The sequence below is a fragment of the Rana temporaria genome, chromosome 12, assembly GCF_905171775.1.
Source record: "Rana temporaria chromosome 12, aRanTem1.1, whole genome shotgun sequence".
NCBI classification, from domain to species: domain Eukaryota; kingdom Metazoa; phylum Chordata; class Amphibia; order Anura; family Ranidae; genus Rana; species Rana temporaria.
The window spans coordinates 30182256-30201080 of record NC_053500.1 but is presented as its reverse complement, the minus strand read 5'-3'; the positions used below and the strand labels follow the sequence as shown (position 1 = coordinate 30201080).

Genomic DNA, 18825 nt, shown 5'->3' with positions numbered 1-18825 from the left:
TTTTAGTGGAAATTGGTCAGACAGACAGTTTTGACCTGTCTCATTGCCATTTTCCCATTCCATTTTTTATGCTCACTTCCAAGAGATATGAGAATTTCAATTAGATGGGATTTATTGCTGAGCCCCTATTAACAAAAAAAATTCTTCCGTCGTGCTGGCCACACAAAGCAAGGAAGATCTCCACAATGAGCGCAAAAATGAAGCAATGGTTGTAGCATTTACATGTTTTTTCCCCCCAATTTTTCTGATGTTTCACTTAAATGTAAAGTAGATTTTGTGAGAGTGAGATTCTCCTACACATATCTAAACTCCCTGTTCAGTAACCCTATCGAAAAAAATAAAAACATTTTGCATGGTTGCTTGTAATGCCACTTCAGAATCCAGCTTGAAAAGTGAATGGTGTGTACACATATTGGACATATGTTTGTCCACATAATGGAGACTGGAAATGCTTTAAAGTTTTCACTTACAATATTTATTGCTCCCATTGCTGGAGAAAAATCTGACAATTAATTCCAATAACAATTTAAATCTTTCCCCATTTGCCCCAAACCTCCCTTCCCTTAAGCACCGGTGTAAAAGTTCATCTTTTTTTGGCTTTGCAGGAGCTAGTGGATTGTTCTTCCAAGGATGAAGTTTCTTTGCATAGTCAACAAGATTTGTGATGTTACTTGCACACTTAGTGTCCCCAAGTCTTGGAATGCAGGAAATCATCTGGTTACAGAAGACCCCCTTGCTGGATGATGGTGGTGCTTCGTTATTTCAACTCCAGTTCAGAAGTGGATTTCTTTGCCCTACGTTTTACTTTTGAGTATTTGACACCTAAGAAAATGGTGGTGATGACAAGAATTATTCCAAGAGCCAAGAGGACCCAGGCTCCTGCTGATGCTTGCCCACTGTTCAATTTCATTCCCAGGAAGTCGACCTTTGAGGGTGGTGGTATTGGTTCTGCTGAGACTTCAGTAGTAACTAAAAAGGAGAAAAAATTGTATACGTAAGTGCCGCCAATTCACTTTACAGCCAACATCTTCACAGTATCAAATTTGTAAAAATGCCATTGAATTCCTTTATAGCAATCATCTTCACAGTATTCAAAGCCTTATAAAGAAACCTGTACAGGTAAAATATGTAGGCTACTATTCCTGAATGGTCTGAAAATGGTAGTTGCATGGCTGTCTCTGGCTTACTACTACAACTAATTTTTAAATGAAAAAAGTTAGAAAAAAAAATAGTATACACCAGGGTGGATTTGATTTAAATCACAATTTAAATCACTAGTAAAAGGGCTTGATTTAAAAATCAACAAAATTTAAATCGTAATTTTTAAAGAGCAACTGTCATCCCTGTCCTGCAGAGGTTCCTCCTGACCCGCTGTTGACTCACCGAGAGTCACATTAATTTTAATGGGACAGCTGGTGATACGGCAGTGACACATGGCGGCAGCAGGTGAGTGGATGCCCGCTCCCATAATGGATCCGAACTGACAGGTACTCTTCAAATGTAAGGCCTTATTCTTGCTTGTAGTTAGAATATTTAATATTTGCAAAATTAAGGTTTCCTATTCAGAATAAGCTGTCAGGTTAAACAGCGAAATCAGAACCAATTCAATCAGTTTGTAGTGTACCTAGAGTTGCAAAACAATGGAATAAACTAATATTCCTTAACTTTGTTTCTCATGTTACTGTGAAATTGTGTGAATGCATCATTGCAGTGAATGTTCTCAGCTTGCAGAGTTTGGATTCCCTAAATGAGTTTACCAAAAAGGTAAATGTTGCAGAATATACAGCCTCAATCTACATAACTAAGCTCCATTTCATGCTGAATAAACTAAAATTGTTAATGTATCTTAAAAATAAAACTATCTTTAGGTATTATGACTATTATTAGCTGCAAATATGCCCCGAGCTTATGTTAGAGCCGAGATTAGTGGCTTCACCCTCCTGAGGGGTCGGTTTGTGCAAGGAAGCAAATGTTAGCAGCACCCTGCTCCGTAATGTCCATGTGGGAACAGTGAAAGGCTGAGCCTGTAAGGATGTAGCAGCAGGGAGCTTCAGGAGAAACAGTCAGAGCTGAGGAAGGTTCAGCATTTTGTGCATGAGCACAGGGACTGTTTAATGGGTCTAGAGGACCGAGGCAGGAGGTCTAAACAGAGACACTGCAGAGAAGAGCCACGAGGTGGAATATTTTGTTTTGACACATTGATGGTGAGAACCTATGTGTGGGAAACTATTTTTCTGTGAATATTTACTTTGTTTTCAACAGAAGTAGGCAGAAAAAGCCCTAAAAAATGACTGTGGTGTGGGATGGGCTCACAGTTTGGTGCTACCAATGAGTTAAAATACCCCAAATCATTACAGACCAGGAGCTGGAACAGAATTCATCTGCCTGAGTTGTTTATAAAATTCCACTTGATTATGAACTCTGGTATCTGAGTGGTAAAACAATTTGACATCTCTTCTTGGATAAACAACTTATCTAGGTTATAAAACCTTAGTCACCCAAGCATATCAACAACCAAGCAAAGGTCCAAATGTTGTTGACGTGGAACTGCTATAGGTAGAGTTGGCTACATTTAGTCACTTTCAAATCTAATTTTAATATTATTTTGCCTGGAAACCCAGTTAAAAGGGAGATCCAATTGTTTCACACTAAGGCTGGTACCTACCTGGACTCCAGTTGTATTCTGGCCAGCCAAGGGTTTCCTGATTTTTGTTATTTTGCTCAATTAGCCAGTTGGTCAAAGGCTCAAAGTATTTCAGGAGGGCATGAGCCGACATATTTCTCTGTCCAGTAATAACTTCCATCACATCAGGCCAAGGCTTGCTGTAACCCAACTTCATGGCATCTCTGCAGATGTACAAAATTTATATATTTAGAAAACCGTGATAAACCAAAAGGCAGTCAACTAGCGATTTTTAGACCACAGGCCAACAAAGAAAATCTATCAGCACAGAAATAGGGGAGCAATGGTTAACTTGTTTTTGAAGGTACATGCTCCAGGACTGTTATCCTTGCTTCTCTGTATAATAAATCACTGGCTCAAAACAAATGTGCTTATCAGGTGTCCCACAGTGTTCCAGACCAGTGACTCACTAAGCAGAGGAGTATGGGTAAAGTGATAATTTAAATGGGTTGTAAACCCTCTTTTTTTTAAATAACAAAACATATACTTGCCTCCACTATGCAGTTCGTTTTTCACAGAGTGCTCCCCCAGCGGCTCCTCCTCGCATCGGTAAACCCCCTAGGAGAAGCACTCTCCCTGGGGGTTACCTTGAAGGCGTGCTCCCGAGTCCAGCATTTGCTTCCATAGACACAGAATGCTGGACTCGGCCCGGTGCCCACATCATTGTATTTGATTGACAGCAACGTGAGTCAATGGCTGCGCTGCTATCAATCTATCCAATCAAGAGCCAAGAACCCTGGGTAGAGGGGTACAGCACGTCTCTGCATATATAAATACACAAACACACCGTATAATACGCACCCTAACTTTAAGAGGGAAGTTTTAGGAAGAAAACTTTCCACAGCACCCTGCGTATAAAACGCATTCACAGTTTACCCTCCATTATTAGGGTAAAAAGTGAGTGTTATACGCCAATACAGTGTGTGTGTATATATATATATATATATATATATATATATATATATATATATATATATATATACACACACACACACACACACACACACACACACACACACACACACACACACACACACATTTTAGGAGCATTGAAATTCCTTTTTCTGGTACACAAACAAAATCTCATCGACAGGGCTCTAAGCAAGGCAAGCCCTGTAATTCCCTGTAATTCATCACTGGTGGTTTGCAGATGTAGAGGTTTTTCATTCTATAACTGGACAAGCTCCATTCGAGGAGTTGATTGAATGCTCTGCAAGTGGAGACAAGTTTTCCAATTTACAATCAAAACTAGAAATAAACGCAAGTTGCCTGGAATACTAAAGACTATGAAGACATATTTGTAAAAGTTGCAAGGTATGGGCTGCTAGGGAAGATTCAGTGCCTGGGAAACCCAACAAGTTAATTATCAATTTTGCAAGACCTTCTCAGTTAATACGAAGGCTGAATTTTTATATAAAACCCAGCCCATAAAACTGAAGGTATCTCTTAAAACTGTTGTGAACACCAACCATAAATGTGTTCATGTGGTGTCCCAGATTAATAGGAAATTCAAGGTTTCATGTGATACAACTTTACATGTTGTGCTGAGGAGCTCTGACAATTTGGGCTGGAATAGTCTTGGTGTCAAGCTAGCCGTAGATGGTCCCTGCTGTACCAACTGAATTTCAATCCACGTGCATCCGCTCCAGCTCGGCAGAAGTTGATCAAACTATCGACTTCTGGCAAACAGGAATGTTTCTCCATTAGAGTTTGCATCAACGGTGCTATAGCCGCTGATCAGTGTATTTTGACAGAGGAGAGTCCTGTTGTCAGAATACAAATGTCTCAACATTGTATCGTCAAAACCGAGATTAGATATAGATATATATATATATATATATATATATATATATATATATATATATATCCATGGCCAGCTTTACTAAGGTCTTAATCCTCCAGTTCCTCCTGCACAAAGTGCACAATAATTGGCTTCAAACCTTCATTTTTCTCCCCCCATAGAAAAAGTGGTATGGGGTGGGACCTTCATAAAGTACTTCTAATACGACACCACATGCTGCAAAAGTGCAGAAATACAAGGGTGTAACCAACACAAGGTTTCACTCACGGCTTATCTTACCCAAGCAATTTTCCAGCCTCCTTGGACTGATAAATATCACAGGTGTGGAGGGATCCAGTCTGTTTGGCAGCATTACACAAAGCCTCGTGGAACTGGAACTGAATGACGAAGCTGATGAAATACCTTTAAACCAGAAAAGACAGACATATTACTCTATGAAGAACAGCAATGTATGGAAACAATGGTGTTTATTTCTTGTAGGCCAGTTCTGTATAATCCAGACTTTAGCTCCAAAAACCTTGTTTTTGTAATAGAACCTTCCATATTTCCTTTGTAAAGGCGTGCTGCTATTGCACACCAGTCTGACGTTTTTGCACCTTCCTTGTAAAATCTCCAAATCTATAACTGAAAACTACATTAAGTTGGGAGCTCATACTGGTATACGCCATACAAAACATTCTGAATGACTGCTAAACTGGATCATTATTTCAGACAATGTCATGCCGCGTACACACCGTCGTTTTTTGTCTTGTAAAAAAACGTTGTTTATCATGAAAAAAAAAAAAAAAGATGTTTTTCCAACTTCATTTTAAAAAACGACGTTGCCTACACACCATCGTTTTTTCAAAATGTTCTAGCAAAGCGCAGTTACGTACAATGGCACTCTGTTCCATTCAAGCTCCCGTCTCATAACTTGCTTCTGAGCATGCGCGGGTTTAAAACGTCGTTTTAGCCCACACACAATCATTTTTTACAACACAAAAAACGACATTTTCAAAAACGACATAAAAAATGTAAGCAGGTTCGAATTTTTTTTTTGTCGTTTTTCAGAAGACAAAAAACAAACAATGTAAAGCCCACACACGATCATTTTAGGTCGTTTTATTTCATAACAAAAAACGACCGTGTGTGCGCGGCATCAGACTCTACTAATTCGACACAGCGGCATTATTTGTAAAGTGCTGCATAAGCATGTATGTTTTTTCTTGGGGACAGATTCCTCTTAAAGTGGTTGTAATCCCACTTTTTTCACTTTTGCCTACAGGTAAGCCTATAATAAGGCTTACCTGTAGGTATAAAGAATATCTCCTAAACCTGTACGTTTTAGGAGATATTCCCCTCGCAATGCGCCGCTGATTGCAGCGGCACATGCACAGGGGGGATCCTCGGCTGAAGGGCCGGCCCCGCCGACCCATGCCGGAAAGGAAATCTCCCGCACGCATGCGCGGGAGTGACCTCATCGCCGCTCCAGTCAATCACATCGCTGAAGCGGCGATACCCGGAAGACGCGCTGAGGCTCGGCGTGGACCAGGTAAGTTACCTACCTCGTTCCGAGGCAAGTATTTCATAATGAGCCAATATGCGGTGCATATTAGCTCATTATGGCTTTTTCCTTGCAGGTGTAAAAAAAAAAAAAAAAAAAAATTATATGCGGGTTTACAACCGCTTTAAGTATGATACATTATGTAAATTTTTGACAAGAATGACATGTATATAATAATCTATAGAACCGGTTGTATATTACCGCTCAGTAGGTCCTGCTGCAGTTTTTTGCATTTCATTTTCTTACAGATCACAGAAAAAAAACAAAAACCTAGCCATCTTTTCATGTTGGTCATTTAATACAAAAAATGGTTACCCATTGTGCAGCATGAAACCTGGCTGACCAACTTGGTTTTTGTAATCCACCTTTCAGTACTCCATTAAATCAATCTGAATACTAATACTAATAGTAATCAATCTGAATACTAATCCTAGAACTTTAAAAAGGTATCTTAAAAAGAAACCATAACACTCTAGAGTAAAATAAAATCTCTGGATTTAAGAAATAAAAAAGGAGATGCAATGCAAAACTACACCAGCTAGGTCTGTTACCTGATGTATGGGACATTAGCAGGAATGTGGAATTTAGAGCCAGGGTCAAAATCATCTTCCGACCTCAAGACTGGAGGACACAATCCCTGATATTTCAACCTAGGATAACAAAATAGTCATACTTGGTAAAACCTTAAAAGCTTTAAAATCATAAAAAGAAAAAAAAAAATAGTAAAAAATCTAAGACTGAAATCCAGACTGATCTAGAGAACCACTGTACCGGTAGATTTACAAGGCTGCTGGCTGAACAAAATTACAAACCCTTTGGTATAGAAGCCAGTTTACATATATATGTACAGTATATTTGCTTAGTATTTAGCGGCTTTCCAGGGCTTTAGCTTCAAAGTCACTGCACTTTTACAGAAAAATTAACTAAAAGAGTTTTGCAAAATTACAAAAGCTATACAGACTTCAGATTGCGTCTGGGCCTGCACTGCACTTTATATGCCTATGCCATACTAGGCAATTTTTGATCCTCAATGGAGATTTTATTTTTAACTCATGGAGATGAATTCAAGACCGGTAAGATCTTTCATTCATCCGTTTGAGCCGGATGCACTGCCTGCATGCTACTGTGGAGCGGAATAGTGTCTGGCCTGGCACTTGCCAGGGCAGTACAAACTGTGTTCCGTCTGCATTTGTGGTCTTTTGTTAGGCTTTGCTACTTTTTATTTTGCATTTTAAGTGAGGAATGGTTAGAAACTTTTGCTAACCAGGTCACCATTAGAAAGAATTTGTCATTTCCTGTCCTGCTCACAATATTTTATGAGGCAGAAAGTTTTTTGTAGGGGGGGGGGAATCAGAACCCCTGCTGGGCTTTTATTTGTGTTGGTTTCCTAGTTTTTGATAGGTTTCTTTATTCTTTTATTTAGGACTGTGGCAAAAGGAAAACGCATATCTTCCTGTCTTTTAAAAAAGCGTTGTTAAGTGGGAAATAAATATCAAAATCCAAGGGGGGTGCTAGATATACGCTTTCTATGCAGAGTACCATTGAGTGATTAAAAATAAGTAATAAAAGGTAATGTAAACCCAACATTTCATATTCCGGATATGTGCCTGCTGTACCAGGCACCAAGTATCCTGTGCTCTTTGTATTGATTCCTTTCTATGAAATCTCTGGTATTCCTGTCAGTCCCTTTTAAAAACTGACCACATCATAGTCAGTTCTCTAGGGGGGGGGGGGGGTCATTTTTTATATCTATACACCTATTGTACCTTCTATTTCCATGTTTAAACTGAAAAGGTTGTCTTACAAGGTGATCCTTTACAATCACTTTAAATTAAATTTGGCCTGAGCATTAAAAAAGGTTAGAACCTCCATAAGTTTTTTTTTTTCTGTTTGGGAGATTTTCCCGCACTTCCTCTACTGTTGACATGACAAGGAATTTGATCAAAGTGAGGTGAAATATCAGTTTTGGAGGTGGCCACTTGTAATAGTGTCTCATTTGAGAGATTACTCTACTTGTTCTTATGACAACCTTCATATTTCCCCTTCACCTATTTATCCAATTGAGAAGAATTAGAGACAGCAAAATCTATTCATAAAAAAAAAAAAAAAAAAGCACAACATTAATGTTGATTTGAAAATATTTCTGTTTGAAAAGGCTATAAAACAACAAAAAAAAGGGAAAACATTATACCGGAGATTCCACCACTGCTGGTTATATTCAGAATCTGGAATTCTTCCATCAAACACTTTCCAGCGCCACTGGTCCATTAAGTATCCAAAGGGTAGGAAGGCTATTTTATCCAGTGCAATACTCAAAAGATAGTTGATGTCACTCTCTAGTATGAGAAATACAAAGTAAGAAGCATTATATATTCTGATACACACAACTAAATTCTGATTTTTTTTTTTTATACAATATCCTTTTTATAGGTTCCAATATTCATACCTGTATTGTCCTCAACTTTGTCTAGGAGCCCAATACTGTGAAGATGCTTAGGAGTGGAAACAGACAAAGCCAATACATCTCCAATAGCCTCATGAAAGCCAGGGTTGGCTCCTTCTCTAAATGAAACTGGTTGATCTTTGTACTGCAGGAAGTACTGAACATGGCCCATTTCATGGTGGACTGTGATAAGGTCATCCATGGTGACTACTGTGCATTGCTTGATTCTGAAAGAGAAGACAATCAGAAGATTTAGCATTTATTTAAAACTGCCTACAAGCACACCTTTACCGGTTCACATTCACAAATCCATGTTTTTGTGTTTTTGTCCATAACTTACTTAGCCTGTTATTAAAAAGCGTATTCATCATTCTCAATGGTGACCACATGTTTAGCAGACATTAACATGTGGATAAAACAAAATAAAGTCCAACGTTAGCCAAAAAGTTATTTGCTTTTGGATAGAGCAGGAAGGCTTAAGGCCTCTGTCTGGTTTTGGTTACCATTTGTGTTACCAATGGGAAACTTCTCCTCACTACCTATCAGGACAAAAGTTATGGGGTCACTCTCCAATGGGGACACAGACAGTCATCACATAGTTAGTCTGGTTAAAAAACAAACAAAAAAACACACACACACAAGTCCATCTAGTTCAACCAATACATGGGGGGGGGGGGGATTATACAATCTATATACACAATCCTATACCTACAGTTAATCCAGAGGAAGGCAAAAAAACTCAGCAAAACATGATCCAATTTGCTCCAGCAGGGGGAAAAATTCCTTCCCAGTCCAAGAGGCAAATCGGATATTCTTTGGATCAATTTTAACTGTAAATATTATAATATTGATATTATGTACATTCAGGAAACAATCCAGGCCTTTTTTAAAGCATTCTACTGAACTGGACGGAACTCCCTTGAGGAGTTTTTACTGTGAAGAAACCTTTCTGTATTTGGAGACTAAATCTCTTTTCCTCAAGATGTAAAGAGTGCCTCCTTGTCCTCTGATGACCTTAAAAGTAAAAGTAAATAACACAAAACACATTTTTGCACAAAGGAAAATGGTTTGATCTTCTGATTGGGTTTTATTGCTTTCTGTGCCTCCCCATCCCAGTAACAACCACCCCATCAGGGAAAAAAATCTCCCTCAGAGGTGGTCACAGACAGAAAAACACATTTTTACTGTACTACATTCTATCCAAAATGCAATTTCGGCTGGAGATTGGCTTCAAAATGTACTTTGGTTAATTGTGAAAGTGAAACAGATCAGTGATATTTGCTTGTGGAACCAGTACATTTGTTTTTCTTTTTTTTCACAGCGTTGATTGTGCTATGCCAATTCTGATTGACGCAAATAGATTAAAATAGTTGACAGGTTCTTTATTGTTAACAAGTACATCTAAAGCCAAAACATTGTTTATGGAGTAGGGAATAGTCCTGAGCATAAAGGGGGAGGGTTTGGGACTTAAAATGGAGGTACACGAGTGGAAAATGCTTCTTCCGCACCCCAATCTGTTCCACCCCTTTTGTTTTCAACCTTCATACTGACTGTGATGAACCCTTGTCCTCAAACAAAACTTGGTCCGCCATCAATGCTTCCTCTGTCTAGAACCAGCACCATCCAAGACTCTCCAGCCCCCCCCCCCACATTTACCAGAACACACCTCAATGTATATGTACAATGTCTTTACAGATTACATGCATTTGCTCCTGATGAGGCGATAGTCGTCAAAATGCGTCGAGCCAACAGGCCATTCTAGATGCATTATGTTATTACATATGTGATCCACTCAATTTCATTGTTAACTTATCTCTTTATACAGTGCCAACTGGCCCATGATGTTTGTATAACTTTTTCTATGATTCATATCTTTACATGCTAATAGACAACATTGGGCCATTGGTTATGATGATCATTCAACCAATTATTTGTTCTTGTATAAGCGTTATGTTATGTATATCCCCAATAAATGTGTGTTTTTGATCCAATGCATTTTCAACTCATGTGTCTTATTTAAAGGCCAAACCTTCCCCCTTTATTCGCAATTGACAGGGATGGAGACACCTACTTCCCAGGTGTCTCATGTAAAGTCCCATACTTCCCCCCTCTATAATTAATAGACCTGAGGTTTGTTTTCTGTGTGCCTTTGGGAAGATTTCTCTCCATTTCCTGTCCTGGAGATACAACAGGAAACACGCTAGTTGGCACTTAAACAGGCTTCTTCATTGAAAGACTTCCCTTTTTATCCCTGTTTGGGTAACAGCTGTAAACCTTTGGATTGCTCATCATTTTCTGCTCTAGTCTCCAAGACAAATAGAGGAAAAATCTCCCCAGATAATACGAGATGAATCTCATATCCTTGAACTCATTGCAGAAGTCCTCATTTATCAATAGTGCTAATTTTAGTGCCCATAAGCATCCGATGTCTCATAAAGCAATAATCCTAATTACTAATGAGCACATCATAAAGCGTGATGGTCCAATTAGTGTAAAGGCCATGAACACAAGACGATGAAACAAAATTATCCTAGACCATCTCTAATGGAAATACTGTACAGTTCATCAAAACGCCACCAAAATGGAAATCAGCTTTGTAGCACCTTTTTACGGGCAATTTGCCTTAGGACAACACATTGGGGAAAAAAAAAACGTACTCACTAGATTTTTAATCACCCAAAAAGCTACAAAAGAATGAGGATTGTGAATTGTTCTGCTCTATAGATAACAGAACCATTTTATTCTTCTGGATTTAGCAGGCATTCATTTCTATGTGAGTAGCTGAAGATTAAAAAGACCTGAATATACCAGGTCAATTAAGGAGATAGGATAAAAAAATATAAAATAATTCTGAATAAAAACCAATAGCTAAAGGGCATGCAGTATTGTTTTCACGCCATTATTTTTCTGGTTTCGCTTTTTTTCCCTTTTTAATACAAAAAGTTCTGTTACCCCTTTTAGAGCTGTGGCATGTTGCCGTTTTGAGCCCCATGTTAATATGGCATTTTGTCCATTTAAGTTGGTACAATAATGTAATCAATAGAAGAATGGTAATAATTATCTACCTCAAAACAAATTAAATGGGTAAACATTTCTTACAAATAATTAAAAAAAAATCTAAAATTGTTTATGTGATCAACTTCCTTGTGCTCAGCCCCCCAAAACAATTAAGCATTGTCACGTGCTGCCCCCACTACAAACCTGGAAGCTTGTATAGGGGCAGTAAAAAAGAATGAAAAAACAAAACAAACATTTTTTTAAGCAAATAAACACAACCTAACCCTACGAAAGAGGAATTTAAGAGGATTTATTTTAATGAAAAATGCTATTGGTCTTTATAGGTGGAAAGTATAGTACTGGTAGATGGTGTAAATGCTACAGCCTGTATATAGGTATGTCACAATGAATTGAATATGCACCACCTATTAATAAAAATAAATAGGAGTTCACACAGTAAACCAGATAAGTTAACCTAATTGTAGATTTCCATAACCATACCTGAAATCTTTTCTGTTGTAGAAATCCCATGCGGACGCATGACAAACCACATCTCTCCCAACAGGTTTCTCAATCATGGATTTTTCCCAGAATTCTGGAGGCATAGGAAGGAGTCCAAGAGAGGTAAAGAACTTGTCCGATTCTTCAAACATTCTTTTGGCGGTCCATTTCTGGGGAAACAAATAGACCAGTGAAAGCTACAGCTTATGTCACATAGGCTACCATCTGTAGTGTCTCTCTTCTATATAAACCTCATCTGTAGTGTCTCTCTTCTATATAAACCTCATCTGTAAGTTTAGCCTTACAGAGTGTTCCCTGTTTTCAGTTGGGGCAGAGTTGATCCACAGGCTTGCAGTGAAAAGGGGACCAATGACATTACCATGTGCAAAGTCAGGAACCACAATTTGAATCCATAATTTCAGATAACAGCCATGGTGATGTGATAGGTCTTACAAGCTACTGATTCAAATAATGTGACCTAGGTGTAATAATTGGCATTTACTGTAGTCCTGGGTAGAATTAAGTGGTTTAAATGGGCCTGTTGTGGGTATGCCGGTCACTAACCTGAGCCACCATCGCAGGTGTAGCATCCACTTGTGCTGCATTCGGATATGGAACAACAAGATCAAAAATATTTGACCATGACTGGGCCCACATGTTACCTAAGGAAAAAAAAAAAAGAGCGAAAGCGCGAAAAAGAAAAGGAGAGAAAGAGTAAAAAAAAAAAAAAATTGATTGTTTAGTGTGCATATCCACCATTTGTAAAACGATGTAGATCAGCAATGCAAACTCTATAGCAAATAAATTAAATCTGTTGAAGTTGTTCATTTAATGCAGTTGGGCACCTAGTCGAGACCTTTGAGAAAGCCTCGTTTGGCTTCTACCATGCCAACTAGGTTAAATAGGTTGTAAGAGACAGAGACAAATGATAGGTTTAAATGTTCCTCATCTCAAGAATCAACCACTTTACAGGGGGTAAAGTCCCTTTATAGTCTACTTTATAGGGATTAGGCATGTGCATTTCGTTTCGTTCCGAATCGAAATTCGGACAAATTTTTCATTATTCGGACATTCGGATGCATACGAATTCCCGAATTGCAATATTAATGAATTTACCGAATCCGAACGAACGTTTTCGATTCCGAATCGAAAACCCGTGGACGAAATTCGATCGGAATTCAAATTTTTTTTTTCCGAATTCCGATCGAATTTCGAAATTATATTCGAAGAGAGAATTTTCTAATTTGACCAGATTTTTCGAAATTCGGTCGAAAACGAACGAGTTCCGAAAACGAATTTAACACATGTAACGAACCTAACTTAACGAAATTAATTAAATAACGAATTAAAACGAAACAAAAACTAAATTTTCCCTTTTGCACATGCCTAATAGGGATAGGGCTTAACATTACCCTCACCAATTATACTAAAACTGAAGAAAACTAGAACAGAAATGATCTTTCTCATGCTACATTATTGCCGTTTATGGTTTTAATTCAGGCAACTGTTTTAATAGCTGGTCCTGCTATAGTTACAACTTACGATTCCTTAAGAATCAGTAATCTAGGAGTTGCCATTTTATTACTGAATGCCAGCAGCATACTTGTGGCCAAAATTGCAGCTCATGAAATGGTATTTACACTTTCATCGAGCATGTGCCTGGAATGAGCTGCTATCCCTGCAGAAAGCAGATCTCAATGTGTGTCACATAAAGGACAACCTGATGGCTTCTTAGTTGGAACCCATCTTGCAGCTCTGTTTGTTTGCTTTGTGTCCCTCTAAAGGACACACTCTGTCCTTCCCATATTTGCATGGTTTCCTCCAATGTGAGCTCTACTATTTAGAGGCCTAACTTAATTGTTTATACTCTGTAAACCACATACACGGGTTGATTTACTAAAACTGGAGGAGAGTGCAAAATCTGTTGTAGCTGTGCATGGTAGCCAATCAGCTTCTAACTTCAGTTTGTTCAATTAAGCTTTGACAAAAAAAAAAAATGGAAACTGGTTGGTTTCTATGCAGGACTGCACCAGATTTTGCACTCTCCAGTTTTAGGAAAATCTCCCCACAGTCCTCCAAAACAAACACGGCCCTCTGATTCCTACTTTATTAAATTGTAACTGTACTGTCTGCCCTCATGTTGTAATGCACTGCGAACGGTTGGCACTATAAAAATTCTGTACGATAATAAATTATACAAATACAGGAATCCAATTAAAAGCAACAGGGATCTCACCAAGTAGATGGGCAGGGATGGGTCCTTTAGGGTTGATTTTCTTGTCTCCGTATTTCTTGTAGAGGGCTCGGCGTACATAAGCATGCAGGTTAAGATAAAGAGGCTGCAGCTCATGATAAAGCCTCTCGACATCACTTTCCAAAGTTGGCGTCTCATACCATGACCTCCAGTATGCACCATTGTCTGCATGACCTGGTAGAAGAGATAAGGAACCAAGTAAAAACATTGATACGTATGTATGCAAATAAGCAGTTGGATTTTCCCTACTACGTGCTTCAAAATGTTCCGAAATTACATTTCAAAATGATGCAATGAGGCATAAAGTAAGAACTAAAGGGAAATATGTAGAGGATTAGGCAGTTTACCTGTCAGAGAAACCAAGCATGACAGAGTACAATAGAAATTTAAAGATGGGAATCTGTCTTACCATTGAGAGTTGCTGCCTTGTTGCCCAGCTCTACATATTTCTTGTAATGGCTGCGCATTTTTTTGCCAGAAGAATCTCGCCAACCTTTCCATGCCCATAACAATTCCTCATAGTCACGTGACTGGGCAAGGAGTGCAGTTATATCTTGAAATAGACAGAAAAAAAAATAATTGTATAATCAAATTGTAAAAGTTAATGTTTGCACATGACAGTCAGAATTATTGTATGTGAAATACAATGTCACAAAACAGTAACACTAAGAACACAAGTTCCTTCTTAGTAAACCTAGCAAGGCATGTCACAATTTCTTGATGGCAGGTACTAGCTAGAACAATGGATGAAAAAAAACTAAAATATATCCATGATATATATCAAGGGGCTGTATAGCTGAAAATATTCTGTTTCTTTCCAACCCTGTCATTGTTTCTGGCAATCTCTGCTGCCTACAATTATATAATACTGCAGCAGCAATGGGGAAAAATATGCGACACAGAAATCAGTCCATGGGGTAGAATGAGTGACACAGGTTAGCCAATGCGGTCAGGGCCGTCTTTACCGCAGGGCAAACGGGGCAGCTGCCCAGGGCCCATGTCACTGTTAGGGGCCCAAAGCAGAGCCGCCCGTTAAGCCCGCGTGCTGCCCACAAATTGGCGCTGAAAATCCCCAAACAGACAGAGTCTGTCACTGTCATCAGCGGCGCGCCGCGCACAGCCAGTGTCAGTGCTGCATTTTTTTTAGATCGAGGAGCCGGAGCGGGCCGGGCCACGGGTGGGCGGGGCCTTGAGTTCCACTGACGCTCTGGCCCTGCCCCTTGCTATGCGTGCAGCGTGCGCAGTGTTCAGTGACCAGTGTACCCGATCGGAGGAGTGAGAGATCAGAGTGAGACCGCGGAGTGGAGTGCAGCTGCCTGGTGGTTCCTGCTTGTTATGCTTAGTCAAGTGAAACTACTAGACTAGCAGTGTGTGTCAGACTGTCACTGTAGATGGTGGAGAATTGATTAGAGGCTGGAGCTGAGCTTTCCAAGACAGGACAAGGCAAGGTCTTCTTTCTCCTCCCCTGGCTCCCGCTCCTTATCCCCATGCCATGCCATGTGTAAATTAGAAGAACTTTTTAAAACACTGACATGGCATGCATTGCAGGTGCAGGTCTGGTCAGTGTTTTAAAAAGTTCTTCTATTTTACACATGGCATGGCATTGTATGGCATGGGGGTAAAGAGCAAAACTTTTTTTTCCCAGAGCCCAAACCATATTAAAGACGGCCCTGAATGGGGTACAAGGATCGGTCAAACGGTCAGATCATTCTGTGTTTGCTGTTCTTTGAGATAACTTAACACAAGGCCATCCATAAAAGGTCCTCCCTCCCTGAGGTTCCTGAATAGCCGACAAGCATTCTGAGCATTATACTGACACTCAGAGGTCCAATCAGAAAGCAGAGAATGACTTTCAAACATTTGGTGCACAATTATTGTGATTTAAAAACACTCAAATCTGGTAGATTCTCCACCAGAGAATATTTGGCGATACGTTCTTTTTATAAACAGACCCTTTACTAGCATATCAAATCACAAAAAAACAAAAACGCTGTACATTCTACCTGACACGTCGTTTGAACAGTGCAAGATACATTTCTGCTTTGCAAAATGTACAGCTGCAGCCATCTATACTCCTTTACATAAAAGAACATCACTGTAATGCACAAGAGGAGTTCTGCCAAGGAGTGTTCAATCTGAAAATACAAGCAGTCTTACCTGGATCCAGAGGTATGCACTTAGTACCGTTGCATACTGTGGCCTTGCTGTAGATGGTTTCCATGTCAGAAACAATTTGATTGTACTGGAGTACAAAAAAAAAAAAAAAAAAAATACATTATATAGTGTTTCCTTAAAGAGTTTGTTACCCCAACACTTCATATTCCTGATATGTGCCTGTTGTATGAAGAAGTATCCTGTTCTCTATGGATTGTTTCCTTTATGTGAAATCCCTGGTGTTCCTGCCAGTCCCTCCAATTGCCTATTAAAAACTGACCACACTATGCAGGAGAACACACCATGGTCAGTTCTCTAGTTGTGTTGGGAACTCAGCCAGCTCTCCTTCAATGATCAGACTTGTCCTGACCAGTGGCGGTGCGTCCATAAAGGGCGCACGGGCGCCGCCCCCTCTCTCCTGCCACCTGTGCATCACCATAGATATATAGATTCATGCAATACATGAATCTATCTATGGTCGCTGCTGCCATCCCCTATTCAGGTGCCCCCCGGTATTTTTTGGAAGCACCCGATTAGAGCCATAGGCTCTAATGGGCGTCCAAAAAGGTGAACAGCGGGTGCCATGCTGGGCGCTCGCAGTTCACCTAGCGTTGTGTTAGGAAAGAAAATGAACCGCCTCTCAGCCAATCAAGTGCTCGGGTCTGTTACCCATTACCCGATTAGCTGAAATGACAGGTGCTGTGATTTGGACGCCTATCAGGCGTCCAGTCATAGCAGAGGATGGAAGAGAGGACGGGAGAAGACATCGAGGAGCATGGAGGACATCGCCGCCATGACCCGCTGCCCCACCGAGACAGGCAAGTGCCGGGTCAGGCAGGGGATGCACACTGGCAGCAATTGATGGGCACAGTGTCGGCAATTAATGGGCACAGTGGCTGCAATTGATGAGTTGTCTTTTAGTTTGTTTGCGCCCCCCCAAAAATTTGAGCACCAACTGCCACTGGTCCCACATCCCCACTGCACAGCCATTCACTGAAAAGATCAGTGTGCTGCTGCTTCTCCTACCCCAGTTCTTATGCAGCTGAGAACAGAGGAAATGCAAGGGTAAAAAAAAAAAAGGTATTCATTATTTTTTTTATATAACTATACACAAATGCTTTGCCTTTCATTACCATTTTAATTTGAATAGGTTGTTTTACACGTTGTGCCGTTACTTCAGTTAGACTGTGCCGTTACCGGCGGCTCCCTCGCGCATGCGCGGGAGTGACATCACACGGCTCCTGCCAATCACAGAGCCATAGTCCGCGGCCCCGGAAGGAAGAGGGGCAGGAATATGGGCGCAGCCTGCACAGGGGACAGCGATGGATTCGTTTGCAGGTAAGTGTCACATAATGGGCCAGCATGCATCGCATTAAATTATGCTTTTAATTTGCATGGTTTCCAGTGAGCAAAAGAGTAAGTAAAACCCATCAGGGTTTTCTCTCTTTAAAGCGGAGTTCCACCCAAAAGTGGAACTTCCGCTTAAACCACTCCTCACCCCTTACATGCCACGTTTGGCATGTAATTTTTTTGGAGGGGGGAGTGGGGACTTCCTCCTTCTGCCCAGAGACCACTTAGGCGATACATCATATTGCCCACGGCGGCCCCTCCCTGTAGGCGATCACCTGCGACACGTGACAGGTCCCAGGCGATCGCCTGAGCACTCAGAGCGCAGCGCTGCTCGCGCATGCGCAGTGAGTGCCCGGCCGTGAAGCCGAAAGCTGTCACGGCCGGGTGCCCACAGTTAGAATGGAGGCGCCGGCGGAGAGAGGAGCGGAGCTCCGGGCGGCGCTGGACAGTGGAGCAGGTAAGTATGTTTATTAAAAGCCAGCAGCTATGCTTTTTGTAGCTGCTGACTTTTAACATAAAAAAGGCTGGAACTCCCCTTTAAGTATTAGTGGGGGGGGGGGGGGGGCGGGGTTGCTGCACACAGAAGGCTTTTTATCTTAATGCATAAAATGCATTAAGATAAAAAGCCTTCTGCCTTTACAACCACTTTAAGTAATATTATCACATCCTAGTGAAAAAAACAAACACACTGCTTAATGCTTTGTCCAGAAATCATGCTGGTTGACAAGAATGGGAAGGCCATATTGTTTTTTCCTATGCACAATTACCTCTTTCTGCTCTGCCTCTGACAAAGCTGCTTTATCAATATCACTGAGCTTCTTCAACAGCCGCTGTAGCTCTATATTCTGGAAATCACTGTAGTCAAAGTCTCTGGCCTGTCGTCCATACTGAAGAGTGTGGCTGGACATAGCTAGGTTCTTATCCAGCTGCAAAGCATAAGGAGATAAAAATTATACAGCGACCATCTACACTACATTGCTTACTTCAAAGACATGCTTGCTACCAAATTTACACAACCTATTAGAGCCCCCCCCCCCCCAAAAGGAAGTAGTGGTTTTCCCCTTGAAGAAAATAAATATATGTACATTGCTAAATGCAG

The 18825-nt window shown here is 40.4% G+C and overlaps 1 protein-coding gene across 2 annotated transcripts in view; it reads right to left on the bottom strand.

Moving 5' to 3' along the window:
• Positions 1-452: 452 nt before the first annotated feature.
• ACE (angiotensin I converting enzyme) overlaps positions 453-18825 on the bottom strand; it is a 79354-nt gene continuing 60981 nt past the window's right edge. For both annotated transcript variants that reach the window (XM_040330973.1, XM_040330974.1), the window contains exons 15-26: positions 18494-18652; positions 16380-16464; positions 14632-14775; positions 14205-14396; positions 12533-12630; positions 11969-12138; positions 8474-8697; positions 8219-8363; positions 6579-6677; positions 4764-4886; positions 2666-2847; positions 453-969 (exon numbers count right to left, since the gene is read on the bottom strand). In XM_040330973.1, the coding sequence (XP_040186907.1) occupies positions 758-969; positions 2666-2847; positions 4764-4886; positions 6579-6677; positions 8219-8363; positions 8474-8697; positions 11969-12138; positions 12533-12630; positions 14205-14396; positions 14632-14775; positions 16380-16464; positions 18494-18652 (1833 nt within the window). In that variant the 3' untranslated portion in view covers positions 453-757. The remainder of the gene's footprint in view (positions 970-2665; positions 2848-4763; positions 4887-6578; positions 6678-8218; positions 8364-8473; positions 8698-11968; positions 12139-12532; positions 12631-14204; positions 14397-14631; positions 14776-16379; positions 16465-18493; positions 18653-18825) is intronic.